The sequence below is a fragment of the Eleutherodactylus coqui genome, chromosome 1 (genome assembly GCF_035609145.1).
Source record: "Eleutherodactylus coqui strain aEleCoq1 chromosome 1, aEleCoq1.hap1, whole genome shotgun sequence".
Lineage (NCBI taxonomy): Eukaryota > Metazoa > Chordata > Amphibia > Anura > Eleutherodactylidae > Eleutherodactylus > Eleutherodactylus coqui.
In genome coordinates, this window is record NC_089837.1 from 182,380,337 (window position 1) to 182,397,927 (window position 17,591).

A 17,591-nucleotide genomic window follows, 5' to 3' on the forward strand; every position below is an offset into this window, starting at 1 on the left:
GTGAGCAGTTCCTGATCACGTGTTCGCCGTTATCCAATGGATAATGGCGATCACGTAAAAGTTAAAAAAAAAAGTTAGTTTCATCTCCCCTCACCCATGCGATCGGTGAGAGGAGATGAAACTTTTTACTGGAGGCCTCCGTATTTGCACCCCGACGCGATCCTCATCCGTGAACTTACCTGGATTCTGCACATGCGACCGCCGGCAAAACACCGGACACATGCGCAGGAGTCGGGGAGCCCAGGAAATTTAAAATCTCCAACGGTCGCCGAGAGCCTGGAGCAGTGATGGGTGGCCTCATTGAGCGGTCCCCGGTCACGTGATAAAAAGGTAGCGATCTACCTTAGGTCAGTCTCACATGACCGGATAGGAATTACGGATTCCGCATGCGTCTGATCCGCGGTAATACGCAGATCAATCGCATTGGATTACACAATTCCGCTCACATTAGCGGGTTGGAATTGTGTAATCCACTCGCAGAAAAGAGAACGCAGCAGGTTCTATTTTATCGCGGATATCCGCAACATAGAGCCCATTGTGCTCCATGGTCGCGGATATACCCGCAGCCCATACGCAACTACGTTGTATAGGGCTGCGGGTACCCGTGTCATCGCTAAGCGACGGTGCGGGAAATACAAGCAAAAAAAAAGGTGTACTGCGCATGACCGCCTGTGTGAGTAGGCAGTTATGCGCAGTACATTATGCGGCTGTACGCAGGGTCACAGCCGGGATCACAGATGGGATCCACTGCGGGCCTCCGCAAGCGGATTCCACCTACGGCTGCGTGAGCCCGGCGTTATTCAGACCGCTACCTGTAATCCGTAATTTACAAGAAGCCCCGGGAACGCTCGCCTTCCTGCAGTTCCAGGAGCAGCTTGTTGAGCGTCTTCTGTGCGAGACCGCCGCACCTCGGCAAGCTTACGAAGGCTCACAGAGCGCCACTTTACACCCCGTCCCTGCCACTAAGGTCACGAAATACCCCCAAAAAGCATAAGAGGAGGGGGGATTCCCTCCATTATAGGCCCAGCCATGTGTCCGGTAAGTAGATTAGGGCCACAATGCGTATGTTTCTGAACACGGGACAAACGGGGAGATCCATTTTGGGGTGAACGTCTTCATTCCTATGCATGCTGTACAAAAAAAACAGTTTTTAAATTGCCAAAAAAATGAAAATCGTAATTTTTTCCTTCTGCTTTGCTTAGATTCATTCAAATACTGTGGGGTCAAAATACGCAGTACACCCCTAGATGAATTTGTTAAGGGGTCTAGTTTTTAAAATGGGGTCATTTGTGGGGGTTCTCTATCGTTTTGGCCGCTCAATGCCTCTATAAGTGGGCAATGGGGCCTGGAATTTATTCAGTTGTACCCTGAAATCCAACGGGTGCTCCTTCCATTATAGGCCTAGCTATGTTTCCTTTAAGTAGATTAGGGCCACAATGGGTATATTTCTGAACACGGGACAAACAGGGGTACCCATTTTGGGGTGAACGTCTTCATTCTTATGTACACTGTACAAAAAAAACTGTTTTTAAATTGACACAATTGCCAAAAAAATGAAAATCATAATTTTTTCCTTCTGCCTGGCTTAGATTCATTCAAAAACTATGAAGTCAAAAAAGTCATCGTACCCCTAGATAAATTCGTTAAGGGGTCTACTTTTCAAATGGGGTCACTTGTGGGCGTTCTCCATCGTTTTGGTCACTCAATGGCTCTACAAGTGGGCAATGGGGCCTAAATCTCCTTTAAGCAAAATTTCTGTTCCGAAAGCCACCGGTTGCTCCTTTCATTTTGGGCCCCATTGTGCATACAGACGTAATACTAGGGCCACAATGGGTATGTTTCTGAGCACGGGACAAACGGGTATCCATTCTGGGGTGCAAATCCTCATTTTCATGTGTACTATAGAAAAAAGTCCTGTCTTTAAAATGACATATTTGCAAAAATATGAAATTTTAGTTTTTCTCTTCTAAATTGCATTGAATCCTGAAAAACAACCGTGGGGTTAAAATACTCATGACACCCCTCAGTGAATACGTTAAGGGGTGTAGTCTTTAAAATGGGGTCACTTGTGAGGGTATCTATCATTTTGACTCTTATGAGCCTTTGGAATCTTGGCTTGGTGTAGGAAAACAAAGTGTTCCTCAAAATGCTGAAAAGTAATGTTAAATTTGTACGTCTCCTAAATGGTTAAAAAAAAAACGAAAATTTTTCCAATGTGCGCCGAAATTAAGTAAACGGGTGGAAATATTTATCTTAGCAAAAATTCCTATATTATGTTTGCACATGTTTGAGATATTGCAGTTGGAAATGTGAAGAAATGACGATTTTTTTCAAACTTTTCCCAATTTTGGCGCTTTTAATAAATATACACAAATTCTATCGGTCTTTTTTTCCGCCTAAATGAAGTACAACATGTGGCGAAAAAACAATGTCAGAATCGCTTGGATATGCAAAACCTTTCTGGTGTTTTTCCATGTTAAAGTGACACGTGTCAGATTTGCAAAATTTGGCCTGGTCATTAAGGCGCAAACAGGCTTGGTCACTAAGGGGTTAAGAGTGCAATATTGGTCTGAGTTTCTTGGACAGATCCCGCACTCTGCCATGTAAATCCAGCCTACATAGGGAGGTTTCACATGCAGGTTTTTGTAGCAGGTTTTTTGAGTGGGTTCAAAGAAAAGGGAAGTATAAAGGAAGCTTATTACCATAGTAATAGAAGGTAGCTGTATAATATATTGTGCACTTTTTTTTCTGCTACGTGCGATGTGATCTTTTTGACAGATCTGCAACATTTGGCTGTTATTTTTGTGTTTTACATGCTGAATAACAAGCCTGTGACAAGTGCTTTGTCTGTTCCAAGGCTAGCATTGGAGTCCTTTTCGATTCCCTAAAACTAGTCTCTGCTCCAGTTTTAGATATGTGCAGGAGTTAACATGTAGCTTTGGATCAGCCAGAAGCACTAAGAACATACACATTACACAAAAGTGGGTATGCCTGGATTTGATAATTATTGATGCTGAATGATTCTGGCCAGGCTGAGTGCTTTGTCAGAACCCAAGGCATTTCTATTATAAAAATAAAAATCAAATCAGGGAATTGCAGAGATACATTCAGTACATGCCTCGCGGCTGCAGGAGCTCTGCTCTCAGATGCTGCCGCTCAGCCAGCCAAGCATGCAAATGATATTCAGGATGCTGCATGTTGTTCTGTAATACTAATACATTCTTATGTTCTGCATCTTAGCAACACGTTTCAGCTTAGGAAACCACCAGAGCTTATCTAGTACAGAAGACTGGAGATGTGGTCACTTATGCCGTCTAGTACAGAGGACTCTGGAGATGTAGTCACTCATACTGTCTAGTACAGAGGACTCTGGAGATGTAGTCACTCATACTGTCTAGTACAGAGGACTCTGGAGATGTAGTCACTCATACCGTCTAGTACAGAGGACTCTGGAGATGTAGTCACTCATACTGTGAAGTACAGAGGACTCTAGTAGATGTGGTCACTCATACCGTCTAGTACAGAGGACTCTGGAGATGTAGTCACTCATACTGTCTAGTACAGAGGACTCTAGTAGATGTGGTCACTCATACCGTCTAGTACAGAGGACTCTGGAGATGTGGTCACTCATACTGTCTAGTACAGAGGACTCTAGTAGATGTGGTCACTCATACCGTCTAGTACAGAGGACTCTGGAGATGTAGTCACTCATACTGTCTAGTACAGAGGACTCTAGTAGATGTGGTCACTCATACCGTCTAGTACAGGGGACTCTAGTAGATGTAGTCACTCATACTGTCTAGTACAGAGGACGCTAGTAGATGTGGTCACTCATACCGTCTAGTACAGGGGACTCTAGTAGATGTGGTCACTCATACCGTCTAGTACAGGGGACTCTAGTAGATGTGGTCACTCATACCGTCTAGTGCAGTGGACTCTAGTAGACGTGAACACTCATACTATCTAGTGCAGTGGACTCTAGTAAACATGCTCACTCATACCATCTAGTACAGACGACTCTAGTAAATGTGCTCACTCATACCGTCTAGTACACAGGACTCTAGTAGCTGTGGTCACTCATACCGTCTAGTACAGAGGACTCTGGAGATGTAGTCACTCATACTGTCTAGCACAGAGGACTCTAGTAGATGTGAACACTCATACTGTGAAGTACAGAGGACTCTAGTAGATGTGGTCACTCATACCGTCTAGTACAGAGGACTCTGGAGATGTAGTCACTCATACTGTCTAGTACAGAGGACTCTAGTAGATGTGGTCACTCATACCGTCTAGTACAGGGGACTCTAGTAGATGTGGTCACTCATACCGTCTAGTACAGAGGACTCTGGAGATGTAGTCACTCATACTGTCTAGTACAGAGGACTCTAGTAGATGTGGTCACTCATACCGTCTAGTACAGGGGACTCTAGTAGATGTAGTCACTCATACTGTCTAGTACAGAGGACTCTAGTAGATGTGGTCACTCATACCGTCTAGTACAGGGGACTCTAGTAGATGTGGTCACTCATACCGTCTAGTACAGGGGACTCTAGTAAATGTGCTCACTCATACCGTCTAGTACAGAGGACTCTAGTAGCTGTGGTCACTCATACCATCTAGTACAGAGGACTCTAGTAGATGTGCTCACTCATAGCGTCTAGTACAGAGGACTCTAGTAAACATGCTCACTCATACCGTCTAGTACAGTGGAGTCTAGTAGATGTGCTCACTCATACCGTCTAGTACAGAGGACTCTAGTAGACGTTGTCACTCATACTGTCAAGGACAGAGGACTCTAGTAGATGTGCTCACTCATACCGTCTAGCACAGAGGACTCTAGTAGATGTGCTCACTCATACCGTCTAGTACAGAGGACTCTAGTAGACGTGCTCACTCATACCGTCTAGCACAGAGGACTCTAGTAGATGTGCTCACTCATACCGTCTAGTACAGAGGACTCTAGTAGACGTTGTCACTCATACTGTCAAGGACAGAGGACTCTAGTAAATGTGCTCACTCACTGTCAAGGACAGAGGACTCTAGTAGATGTGCTCACTTATACCGTCTAGCACAGAGGACTCTAGTAGATGTGCTCACTCATACTGTCTAGTACAGAGGACTCTAGTAGACGTGCTCACTCATACCGTCTAGCACAGAGGACTCTAGTAGATGTGCTCACTCATACCGTCTAGTACAGAGGACCCGAGTAGACGTGCTCACTCATACCGTCTAGTACAGGGGACTCTAGTAGATGTGCTCACTCATACCGTCTAGTACAGGGGACTCTAGTAGATGTGGTCACTCATACCGTCTAGTACAGGGGACTCTAGTAGATGTGCTCACTCATACCATCTAGTACAGGGGACTCTAGTAGATGTGCTCACTCATACCATCTAGTACAGGGGACTCTAGTAGATGTGGTCACTTATACTGTCTAGTACAGAGGACTCTAGTAGATGTGCTCACTCATACCGTCTAGTACAGAGGACCCGAGTAGACGTGCTCACTCATACCGTCTAGTACAGGGGACTCTAGTAGATGTGCTCACTCATACTATCTAGTACAGGGGACTCTAGTAGATGTGCTCACTCATACCGTCAAGGACGGGGGACTCTAGTAGATGTGCTCACTCATACCGTCTAGTGCAGCATGCTGTACAATTTCTATGAAGGAGACCATACTCAGCATTAAGACTGGAACAGCACACACCACACTACAGGAACATTGTCTGTGATGTAACAGAAAATAAGCTGTATTGCCCTGCTGGACAATTGAATGAAAAGCTTTCTAATTACTATTGAAAATTGTGACTTTTCCTGTAAAATGTCATAGATGAATCACATAATGTAGAAGGTAAAGTCAAAAGAGCCGTTAGTAAATGTAGATGTCCTTGTGAGGTGTGGAAAATGTTTATCAGTAAGTTCAGGTGTTTTTGGATGGAAGGCTAAATGACGCTTGCTTCAATACCCAGAGAACTAATGTATTTCCCCAAAAATAAGACAATGTCTTATTAATTGTTGCCCTAAAAGAGGCGCTAGGTCTTCTTTTTGGGGAATGTGTTATACTTACCTAGCAGGTGAGGTCCAGGTCCCTCACACTGTTTTCTGTAGCATCCGGAGTCCCACAGTCCTCAGCTGCCCATACAACATTACTTACTGGTTTAGGGGATTCATAAATCCTGCCTCCAGGAAGCGATGGCTATGAGTGGTTTTTCGACTACTGCTCAGCCAATCAGTGCAGCGCTCAATGAACCAATCACAGCCATCTGATGTGTTTATCGAGCATCATAGTTTCTAGTAGAAAAGTGTAGTTTGTCTTTTTGATGCTTTTTTCACATCTTTACTTGGTAGGTGAAAGTTTAATGTCTTATTTCACTTGAATAACATATGTCACTGTTATTCTTCAGGTGATGACTTGGCCTTTCCAGCGTCTGTTCAAGATACTGTCATCTGCAGTAAAATTTTCCAAATTTTGTACAAAAATGAGGAGGTGGCAGTCAATGATGTGTTGAACTTCAAAGTTAAAATGCTTCTGGATGAAAGGAAGGTATGCGTTACATTACACGGGAAGAACATTTTGGGTGGATATATCTATTTGGCAGTACTCTTCTAACAGAATGTACCTTCCACAGATTGAGGAGACGCTGAATGAGCTGGTGTTTCTACTCTCCATTGACCTGTATTTCACAGACACAGACTATTCGTAAGTACAGAACTGGATGCTACATATACAGGAGGGGAGCATTCTCAAGGCGCAACATGTCACACCATGCAAAGTATATAGTTTTTCTGCAGTAACACAGAAACGGTAGTGAAGGAACCTTGGTATCTGGAAAAGTGAGTTTTCTAGTCCTATGGATTCCCTGTTTGTACACAAAGGAGTTAATTTAGGTGTTCCTTGGTAGCTGCTGGATGTCCTGAGGATGTGTATGTTTAACAGGAAATATGCAAGTTTCAAATATCTAGCACCTTGTAACAGCAAATGATGAAAAGCAAGACTTCAACCACAGCAGATTAGGCAGAGTGCCAGCGACCAGATCCGTGATCCAGGGTAAATGCGGAGGGGGAAAAAAAGGTCTTCAGTTCTGTTTTTTTTAAAGCATCTTGTAATGAAAGTTACACCCAGTTAGATCCTGCACTCATTGGCTGGCATTGCAGACCCATTTTACGGCCAATATTAATAGCTGAATGTTTGGTTCAACCCGTGTTTTTTAAGGAGTTTTCTTTCTCCTAGCAAGAGAAAACCCATCCAGCCACTGGGGTGGCAATAAGCAAAAAAAAGGCATTTTTGAAAATTGATCATAAGATGTCCCTCCTGGCATCACTAGTTCAGTAGGCAGACAGAATCGTTCCTGGTTTGTATGAGGAATGAAATGTTTTCAGAATCCATGTTCTGATCTAACGAAGGAAATTGTAAATGGGCCACTAAACAGAGGAGACGAGTCTTCCACAATCTTGGTAGGATTATTTGATGATTCCTCCTTTACTGGAACTGGAAAACCATAAAAAATTTTTTTACTGTAAATATTTCATACAAATGTTCACTTCCTTACAAACCTTCTTCATAAAGGGCGAACCAATGAACATCCTTTTGTCTTGTTTATTGGATGATGACACAACCAATAAAGAATATCCATCAGATCCTGGTATTGTGTTTCAGCATCCTACATAGCCATTCTATAGTGTGCTGCTGATTGGTAGAGAAGGAGAACAGGGTTGTGGTCTGGGCACTTGCATGCTGAAGGCAAATGCTGCCATGATGAGGTGGTTCAGTGCCACCCTGAGGTAGAGCTGTTGTACCCACTAAAGCACAATGCTTTGATTATCTTCTAGGTTGGGATACTCAATCAGTTTTTGTAAAGGTCCACTTACCTGGGTCTGCTGTCACGTGAAGGTCTGGCAAACCCATGTGATGAGGGTTAAAACAAGGCATATAATGATGTATAGATTACAGTACTATAGAACAAGTAACATGCCATATTCTGCAAGTCATAGCTTTATTTTCCCATCAATGGGCTTATTTTTTTCAGAATGAATTAGTTTTAATTTATACCATTTGGGGGTACCTGCAGCCTTTTGAACTCTTATCAGCCAGGATGCCAATTCTACACTGTGATAGTGTTTACAGTGCAGTTACCCCCAGGGATCACAAGTAACATCTTCTCTGATTGGTGACTGTTTTTTCTCCTGTTATTCTCCATCTGAGCCCACACTGCCATGACCAGTTGTGACTCATCTCTGCACAATCTTCCCATCCCGACACTACCTCTACTGCCCCTCTCAGTAACTCCACCATAGTAAAAAGTGCCCCTCTGTGGACCTTCTTAGTTATGTTGACCTCTTGTGGCATTTTTTAGTTATGCAGCACTCTGTTGCCTTTCTTATAGTGACCCACTGTGGCACTTCTTAGTTATGCGGACCCTCTGTAGCCCTTCATAGTTGTATTGCCCCCTGTGACCCTTCTTAGCCAAAGTGCTCTCTCTGGCCCCTTTGGTTATAGTGTCTCCCCTCCACTACTTCCTCCCTTATACAGTCCATAAATAAACCACACTCTCCCTCTTTCATGTCCTCCATCATATAGTCCCATGCAAAGAAAGATTACTCCCCTTCTTTCAACTCCAACATACAGTCCCATGTGAACACCATTCTTCTACTGTCCAATGTAAAAAAAAAATGAAAAAACACTCCCATGTAAAACCTTTTTCTCCACACTCGTATGATGAAAGCAGTTGATCCCCTTATGAAGTGATGCCTCTCTTCAGTGCCACCCTGAAGTAGAGCTGTTGTACCCACAAAAGCACAATAGTGGGTACAAAAGCTCAGCTTCACTTCACCTCCAACTCCTCTTCTCCAGATCATTGAGAGTCCCAAGCCAGGGAGGAGGGATGCTACGCTATGTCTAGCATCCGTCTGGTCAGTGTGATCACACTGAAACAACTTAGGAAAGGGGAAGTTGAATTAATAGCGGCTCTTTCCCCATGGTCCAGGTACCTGGCAGCTGTAGTCTGCAATCGGGCTATGTTCCACCTGTTTGGTTCCCCTTTTCTAGGTGCTGTCCTTAAAGTGGTCTGGTGACTTATTCCTTTTAACCCTTTCCAATCCACTGTCTGACGTCTAAAGACATTCTGATTGAAGGCTGTATAGCTCCGATGTCGGAAGATGTCCGGCAGGGTTTTCTTACTGTAAATTACTGGCCGCTCTGATGTCAGGGGCCTCTCCAGCATGTCCCATATCGCAGTACTGCCTCTAGCCAGCAGATGGCGCCATTGTTTAATGGCAGAAAGAGTGAGCCCCCTAGGAAACCCTGAGCCAAAATTGGATTGCAAAGGATTATAGTGGATATTCAAAATTCCTCTCATTTAGACTTATTTGCTTTGTTTTATAAGGTGGACCTGGGTTGCACAGGCACACGACCACATCACCACAAAGTTTAGGTCTGTATTTTCTGGTGCCAGGTCTGATCTCACCTGTAGTAAAGCATTAAAAGCTTCACTGTACTTGGGGTTTTACCAATGCCTTTCGAATAGCACCTGAAATCTGACTATGTTTATAAACTAAACATCCAAATTTAGTTTTTTGGCACTTTTACCTATATTTATCTTTTAAGCTAACATGTTTGATAACCTACTTTCTAACTATTTGCCTTCACAGTGACTCTTTTGTTTGTAGTGGGCAATACCCAATCATGTATTATTGTTCATTGACCTTTATAAACTGGATTGTTAAACTCTGTTCACATATGTGTTTTTAACAAAAGCCAGGATGCACCATCAGATCCATTGTAGTCATACAAGAGACACCAACAGTAACTTACAATGACATTTCTTGGTTCTTCTATCCTGATGTCTGCTAGTTTCATGGGACGAATAAGGCCTCCTGCACACGGGCAGATTTGCATTGCAGAATCTGGAGCGGGTGTCCGCCTCCGGATTCTGCAGCAAATGCAGCCCGTAGCATGCTATGACAATACGTGATTTCCTGCCCACGAGTGGAAATCAATTGCGATGTTTGCTTGTGGGGAAGAAATCACAGCATGCTGCAATTTTGTGCGGGCTACGCACGGCCGGCTTCCCTTGACGTCAATGGAAGCCGTCCGTCCTGCGGCCTTTCTGCAATCATCATTGCAGAATGGTCACGGGAGCCGCATCATCGCCATACCGACGGCGCAGCGCCATCTCTACTGCGCATGTATGCTGGCACATCCCCAGCAGAGAAGAGAAGATGCTGGAGAGGTATGCTGCGGTTGCCTGCCGGGCACCAGGTCAGATACTGCATGTGGGGTCCAACCCACCCGTGTGCAGGCGGCCTAAGGCTCTATGAACACAGCTTCAAAATGCATTATTTACAATTTTACATTGTTTTACTACTTTTATAAACTCATTTGGTAAAATGGCTTAATAGTATGTTTGTATGTATGATATCTTCTTTGTCCACCACATATATGAATTTCAAAACATGATCTGGTGTTATGTAGGGAGAAGTTACTGTAATCAGAATGCCCATTCTGGGTGTACTGCAGTGGGCAGAAAACATGAAATCTCTTCTAGCTATTCTATCACAGTAACAGCCATAGAACCACATGATAAAGTAATACAAATATTTGTTTTCTCTTTTCAGACCAAATGACCCTAACGCCTTGCAACTAATTAGTAGTCGAAATTTAAAGTTGCACTTTAACCTACATAGAGGCCTTCATCACCACATCAATTTAATGTTTGACTATTTTCACCTCTCCGTCATATCGATCGTAGTTCATGGGTCCTTGGTTGCATTGCACCAGCCGCTCATCAGGTGAATATGTTGACCTATTCTATATGTAAAAAATATGCAAGAACACTCAAATGAAGTCTAAGAAAGCAGTCATGTGTAGTATTTGATCATAAGGTGTAATGTGAGACATATTTATTCAGGTCCTTCTCTCGCTGAAAAAGTCTTCCTCTGGACCAATTGCTTCTCTGTACGTGAACTACTGACTCTCTGTATTCTACAAGGTGGATACGTTTTGCTATACTGTATTAGCATATAGACTTATGCCCTAATAGGCGGCCATAAGAACATTGGTCATTTGGACATAAGCCTGGAGGTCTAAGAGCCCTTTTATGAAAGCTAATATCAGGGTTAAATGAGTGGCAATCGTCAAGATTGCACAGGCTGATCAGACTCTATTGGGTGATGAACTATTGTTCATACGATCGTTGTTCCCCATTCATTGTCAGCAGTACATCTGTACCCACAGTATACTGTGAATATTGATGAATCATTATTTTTTAGGTTAAAAAAAAAAATGCAAAGACCTGACAAACACTCCCCTGTACTGAGTCCCATTAGATTTGGTCCTAGAGCTTTGAATCTCTCAAGTGGACATTCTCCACCTATCACTGTCAAGCAAATCTGAAGTCACACTTGGATAATGAGCAATGGAAACCGCCCACTTGACAGATTCAAAGCTCTGGGACCAAGTCTAATGGGACTCGGTATTGGGGAGTGAGGGTAAGTCGAGAGAAAAGCTGTAATAATCATCAGGGCCGCAGCTGGCTGCAGGTGGCCCCACTGATCCAAGGATGCAACAGGTCCTCTTTAAATCTAGGGAACTCTATTTATCCATGGTGGGGCATTAATTCTCCTTTAAAATTGTAAGTGTAACAACTAAACAGAGGTTACCAAGGTAGGCACCTTTAAAGCACTGGTGGTGCGGTATTATAGTAAGTTTATATGATGACTGAGTTATGCATTATGCTTATTGCGCATGTGCAGAGCAAAAAGATCATTGAACTGAAGTTGATAGAGCAGGGTTAGCCCTGAAGAACACCTCTGTTGCATTGCATGCAGGGAATTCTAGTGTTTCGTGCCAGAAGCAATGAATGTACATAACAGGGGACAAGATAGACACTGAAAATTCTGAAACAAATTGCTTCTACTACCTTTTATTGGGCAAATGAAATACTTTGAGAAGTTTTGTTTTGTTTGTTTTGTTTTTGGACATCAGTAATACCCCTTTAAAGGGGTTGTACAGCTACTGGACTAAATACCCCTTCAGTACTAAAATAAGAAGAGGAGTGGTACTTACCTGTTTCCTACTGCCGGGATCCAGTGTTGCAGCTTCGCTGTGGTCCCTGCAATTGTTGTGACAGAAAATGTAACTGGAAGTCAGGTGACTGCTGCAGCATCATGATCCTAAGCTCCTGCCATCATGGCACTCAGGATGTGAGCGCTGATGCCAGAAGAACGAGTGGTGACGTTCAGCCCCTGATTGATGACCTGACTTCCAGTGACATCTGTCACAACAAACACTGGGAACACAGCGAGGCTGCAGCGCTGGATCGTGGCAGCAGGGAACTGGGAAGTACTGCTCCTCTTCTTGTGTTAGCAGAGGGGGCACTGAAATCTGCCACGCGTGAACATACTCTAAAAGTCACCAAATTTTTAATTTGAATACATTTGAAAACGTATTAAAATTAAATTGCAAACACATTAAACCAGTACGCTATTGAGGTGTCCCCCCACCTTTGTTGTAGACAATATATACGGTAGTAGAGCAAATATAGTACATAGTTTTATTCCTAAACGTCTGTCACAATTTTTCTCCTGGCTTCAGGGTTTGCTACAATGTATCAGTCCAGGCTAGTCATAATTATTTGGACAGGATACAATTGCAGCAAACTCCACTGCATAAGGAATTCTCTGTAAAGGATTGTTTCTGGAAGTAATGGAAGTAAGTGACAGTCCCGTTCACTGATAGCAGCAAGTGACAGTCCCATTCACTGATAGCAGCAAGTGACAGTCCCATTCACTGATGGCAAGTACAGCTATTGAAAGGGGTAATGGCTGCAGATTTTAAATGACTCTCTTCATTATACAATAATTAAGTTACCCTGTAATGCTCCTTTTTGATGAGACAATTCTCGTTTGACCGAGCGAGTGACATCACCGCTAACTAGTTCACACACGTGCAGCCGGTTTAGGTACGCAAATGCATCGTTGGCTCGTACGAACAAGAATCATTCAGTCCCTGTATAAGCGAATGAGAGGGACTGAACAATGGCTGTTTAAACCGAATGATAAGTGAACGAGCCAACGATGATTTTTATGCCTGCGAATGAATGACGAGCAAAAAGTGAAAGCGTCTTTCTCGAACGGCTCTCATTCACCTTCGCTCATTTGCACAAGTTTTTTTGAACGATAATTCGTTCCGCCTAAATGCAGCATGAGCAGCTCTTGTTGAGTTTCCAGATGGCAACCTCTATGTTTTACCTTGCTTTCGATTACCTTTAAGGCTACATTCGCACAGGAGAGCACAATATGGGGTCGGGGAACACAACGCTATATCATGCATGTCAACATGTGTTTAACACTCGGATATCAGGTGTTTTCAATGGAAAAAGGCCTCGCATCATTTCTTTGAAATGCGGATTTCTCTGGTGCTTGTTTCACGCCCGTCGGAGTATTGGCAAGTGTGTCCCATTTATTTCAATGGGATAGATCACATCGCACTCATGTACACAACACACTGCATGCAATGTGTTTGACAGTCCCATTAAAAACAATGGGCGATGCTTCTTGAGGGATGCAAAATAATAGGACATGCAGCGATTCTTTTACTTCGCAGCATCGCTGTGAGGGTAAAAAAAATCGCTCATGTGGAGTTTATATCCATGTGAGTCTTGTGCATCTCGCAAAGCCTATAACTTGCATGAGATTCGTGCTTGTGTGAATGTAGCCTAACTCATAAAAATCAATGAAAACACTAAGGCCTCATGCACACGGGCACACACGGATTCTGTGTGGGAAATCCTACACTGAATCCTCCCGTGCCCCCTGCCTGCAACTCTGCCTACGTGTCAGAAGTCGTCTTCATTCCGTAAGCGGATGTGCTGCTGGCGCTCTGGGGGCACATGCGCGGTGCAGAGGATGCCACGCCATTGCCTAAGCGATGACGCAGATCCGCAACACTTCTGCAATAGTCATTGCAGAAGTGCTGCGGCAGGGACAGCTTCAATGGAAGCCGTCCCTGCGTATCCGCTTTGAAAATAGAGCATGGTGCGATTTTGTTTCGGCATGGAGCGGCCGCAAATAAAATCCGCAGGTGTGGGTGGCGAGAGGAATCTCCACACACATCAATGGGCACATGGAGCAGCGGATCGCCTGTGCCTGCTGACAAGCGTGCCATCCGCTGCTCAGCTTGCCAACTGTGTGCATAAGGTCTAAAGTGGTGATAATTTAGATAGCAGAAGTGTGCTTTGTTTTACAAAAACAGGGGTAATCTGTTTTGGGCATTCAGAGAAACTTGTGATACTTGTGTTTTGCTTCATAGCAGTCTGGAACTTTCATATTCTTTTTTTTGTTTTATTTCCTATTTAGAGTGTTCACAACATTCCTTATGTTCTTTGGTTTCTTTTCTATAAAGTAAAATGATATGACATTGAAGAGCTAGTACATTATCTATCTTTGGTCCTCCAGCTTTCACCGTGCAATGAAGAACACCTGGCTGAACAGAAATGCACCAGCCCAGAACAAGGAGTCGGCAATCCCAACACTGGAAAGTGTGGTGTTCGGCAGCAACTACACAAAGCAGCTGTCTGCAGATGTAAGAATTTCCATTTTTGGCCAAACACTCTTGTGCAGACTGATGGGGACACGGTTACTCACTTTACGTGAGTCAGAAGGAAGAAATTGTAATAGAAAAAAAAGATAATGTAGTTAAACAAAGTGGTCCCTGAAGTTACAATATTCATTGGGGGATGAGCGGTAAACAATTGGGTTAAAAATACTGTAATTTGAGACCATTTCTCTATGGAAAACTAGTAATTGGTTCCAAAGCTCTCAAGGCATCATCCTAAAGAAAAATATCAGATAATTATTACAGATACAGCAAGCTCTGGCTGTATATAAAAATTAGGAAATGCTGCTGGCAGTTCTAAAATCGCTTTCTAGTACTCGGTGGACCAGAAAAATAAAATGAAGCCACCCTCACCTGGTGTCCACAGGAGCCACTCCTCCTGGCACAGGCAAAGAGCATGAACTCTACAGAACATGTAGTATCACTAGCGTGTAGCTAGAAAAGGCTGGGCCCCATTGCAGTTTGGGGCCCTATCGCAGAATTTGAATGGGGTCCCCCTCAAGCATGAGCATTTACCAGGCACAAGTAAATGTAATATAAAAGTTCATATAAGGACATACTTTGTTGCTGGGTCATATATAGGGGAATAAAAACTAGGCCATTAAATGTGCCCTTACCATTACAAGCTTACGGATAGTGTAATAAACAGGTAAGCGCTGATATGTTTCCCCAGACCCCTAAATTATAATCGCAGATGATATACAAGGTTCAATTATTACCATTCATACCATTCATATTACCTCCATACGGTTACTGAACAAAACCCATTCTACCAAGACAAATATCGCCAATATATGTGGGCTAAACAATCCCACCACACTATGATCCCATATTACCACTACAATTGGATAGAATAAAGCCAATATTACCTTCATACATTGAGCGTGTATTGGTAAAAACCAGCTCTGCACAGTTGCTCTTTAGACTTTAGAAGTAATTGCAGTACAGTTATATACAGTAATTAAAGGTGGTGTCCGCTTTGCTTAGAGTCATTTTCTTTTTTTTTTTCGCCATCCAGCCCAGACCACCATGACGCCTTCTCCTGGCTACAACATGTTTCAGGAGAATTTGATGTACTGAAATCTGTGGTTTGTGCTTTTTAGCACCCTCCCTACATTTCCCACACCTCTATCACTTCTTATCTATAGTGCCCCAGAGAATAGTTGGGCCTTCCACAACAAGTTTGTATTTTAGTGCCTGACATGCAGTTAAAGTGCTCCCACTTATGTTGTAAAATAAAAACAATATACTTTTTCGCTTCCCACTTTGCTCTGATCCTTCTTTTACTTGTGAGTATCGTGTGGTCATGTGCCAAGACATATGACCGCTTTTACCAATCCCTAGCCGCATATTCTGAGGCCAGGTATTGGCTGCAGCAGTCACGTGTCTAGCATGTGATTGTGCTACCCAGAAATAAAGAAGGGCCAGAGCAGGTGAGTGTGTGTATATACACCACTTACTGCATTCTCATAGGGGGCCGAGAGCCCAGTCCCCTGTGAGTCACAGGCCCGGTGCACCTGAGTACTGCGTTGTACTGCCATAGTATGTTGAGTCTGGTTTCAATTTACAATGTCCTCGGAAAGACCATTGGATGTTAAACATATTGTATCCTCAGGCCATTGTAATTTGAGGGATCACTTTATAATATTGAGGTATTGTCCAGTTTCTAGGTGTATATTTTATCAATTATTATTTGAAGATTATGCATTATGTATATTTAAAGTTATACAGTAAGAAACTAATTGTAACGGGGCAATCAGCATTTCCACCCAGGGGTCCATTATATTGTCTATGTATCTTTCAGGGTAACAGCTTTGTGGTCCAAGAATGTTTCCTACATCATGCCTACAACTTTCACTATACACTCTGTGCCTGTTTGCTGTCGTCATTCAAGGGATTATACAGTTATTTCATGGCCGTAACTAAGGAGCTGCCCTCTTCACTAAAGCTGGAGTTGGGTAAGTATGATGACCTAGTTTTCTCATACAGGACTTTTGCTGTCATCTTTATCTACTTGCTTTGCTTCGATTTCTTCAATCAGTGTCTCCTCTACACCATTAGTATAAGCAAACTTTCCTCCTCTTTAGTTTCACTCACTTGGGCAATATGGTTAATGTTGTAGACCTAATTAGCTAATACATGGACTGCACCTAACCTGATTATGGGTCGTGGACATGTTAAAAATTATTTGAAGAATATATAATGTGGTGCAGGAAAGTTTGTGAACCTTATAGGATTTTCTGAATTTCTGTATAAATGTGATCTTGATGAGGAGCTGTGAGCTCAGCGGACATGTCTGCTTCCCTAAATACCTGTATTCTTCATAAGATAACAATTCTGGAGCAACTTGGAACTCAACATTATACGCTTCCTCTGTTATTCCGCCTAGAAATGTAATTAAAAACGAGGTGTAAGGGTTCGGTCCTATGAAGTGCAACTGTGCATGGTTAATGATTGTGCAGCTTGCCTAAAACAGTGCGCCAATTAATCATACGCAGTTAATAAGGATGTAAATAATTAGTGAGGTACAGTTTGCTGCAACTTTCTGCCACACAGCAGCCACTTATCGGCTGCACGGTGAACGTTTTTGGGACAATCCCTTACTGTTCCTCTTGTCTAATATTTTTTTGCATATTCATAGGCTATGCCATAAATGTCTGCTTTGCAGGGGTTCCTATTGGAAAAATGGTGTGTTCTCCAACCCCCCTCTAGCTGTAGAAGCTACAGGAGGATGAGAAGAATAGCTGCCCACCTGATCTTACCATTGTGGACTATGTGAATGACCAATTAACGTATTAATATCAGCTCACACGAACCTATGGAAATTGTGTATTACACGGGCTCTGTACGCCTGCCTGATACACTGTAGCTTGCAGGCAATCAATCACATTGCCTAACGCAGTTCCGCTCACATTAGCCTGTTAGAATTGCATAATCCGCGAACACAAAAAAGAATGCAGCATGTTCTATTTTGC

General features: G+C 43.1%; 1 protein-coding gene across 3 annotated transcripts in view; it reads left to right on the forward strand.

Annotated features, from left to right (window-relative positions):
- The window catches only part of FAM135A (family with sequence similarity 135 member A), a 113,873-nt gene that overhangs the window by 51,133 nt on the left and 45,149 nt on the right, over window positions 1-17,591 (forward strand). For all 3 annotated transcript variants that reach the window (XM_066604345.1, XM_066604362.1, XM_066604353.1), the window contains exons 5-9: window positions 6,407-6,546; window positions 6,632-6,702; window positions 10,617-10,790; window positions 14,457-14,583; window positions 16,421-16,574. In XM_066604345.1, coding sequence (XP_066460442.1) covers window positions 6,407-6,546; window positions 6,632-6,702; window positions 10,617-10,790; window positions 14,457-14,583; window positions 16,421-16,574 — 666 coding nt within the window. The remainder of the gene's footprint in view (window positions 1-6,406; window positions 6,547-6,631; window positions 6,703-10,616; window positions 10,791-14,456; window positions 14,584-16,420; window positions 16,575-17,591) is intronic.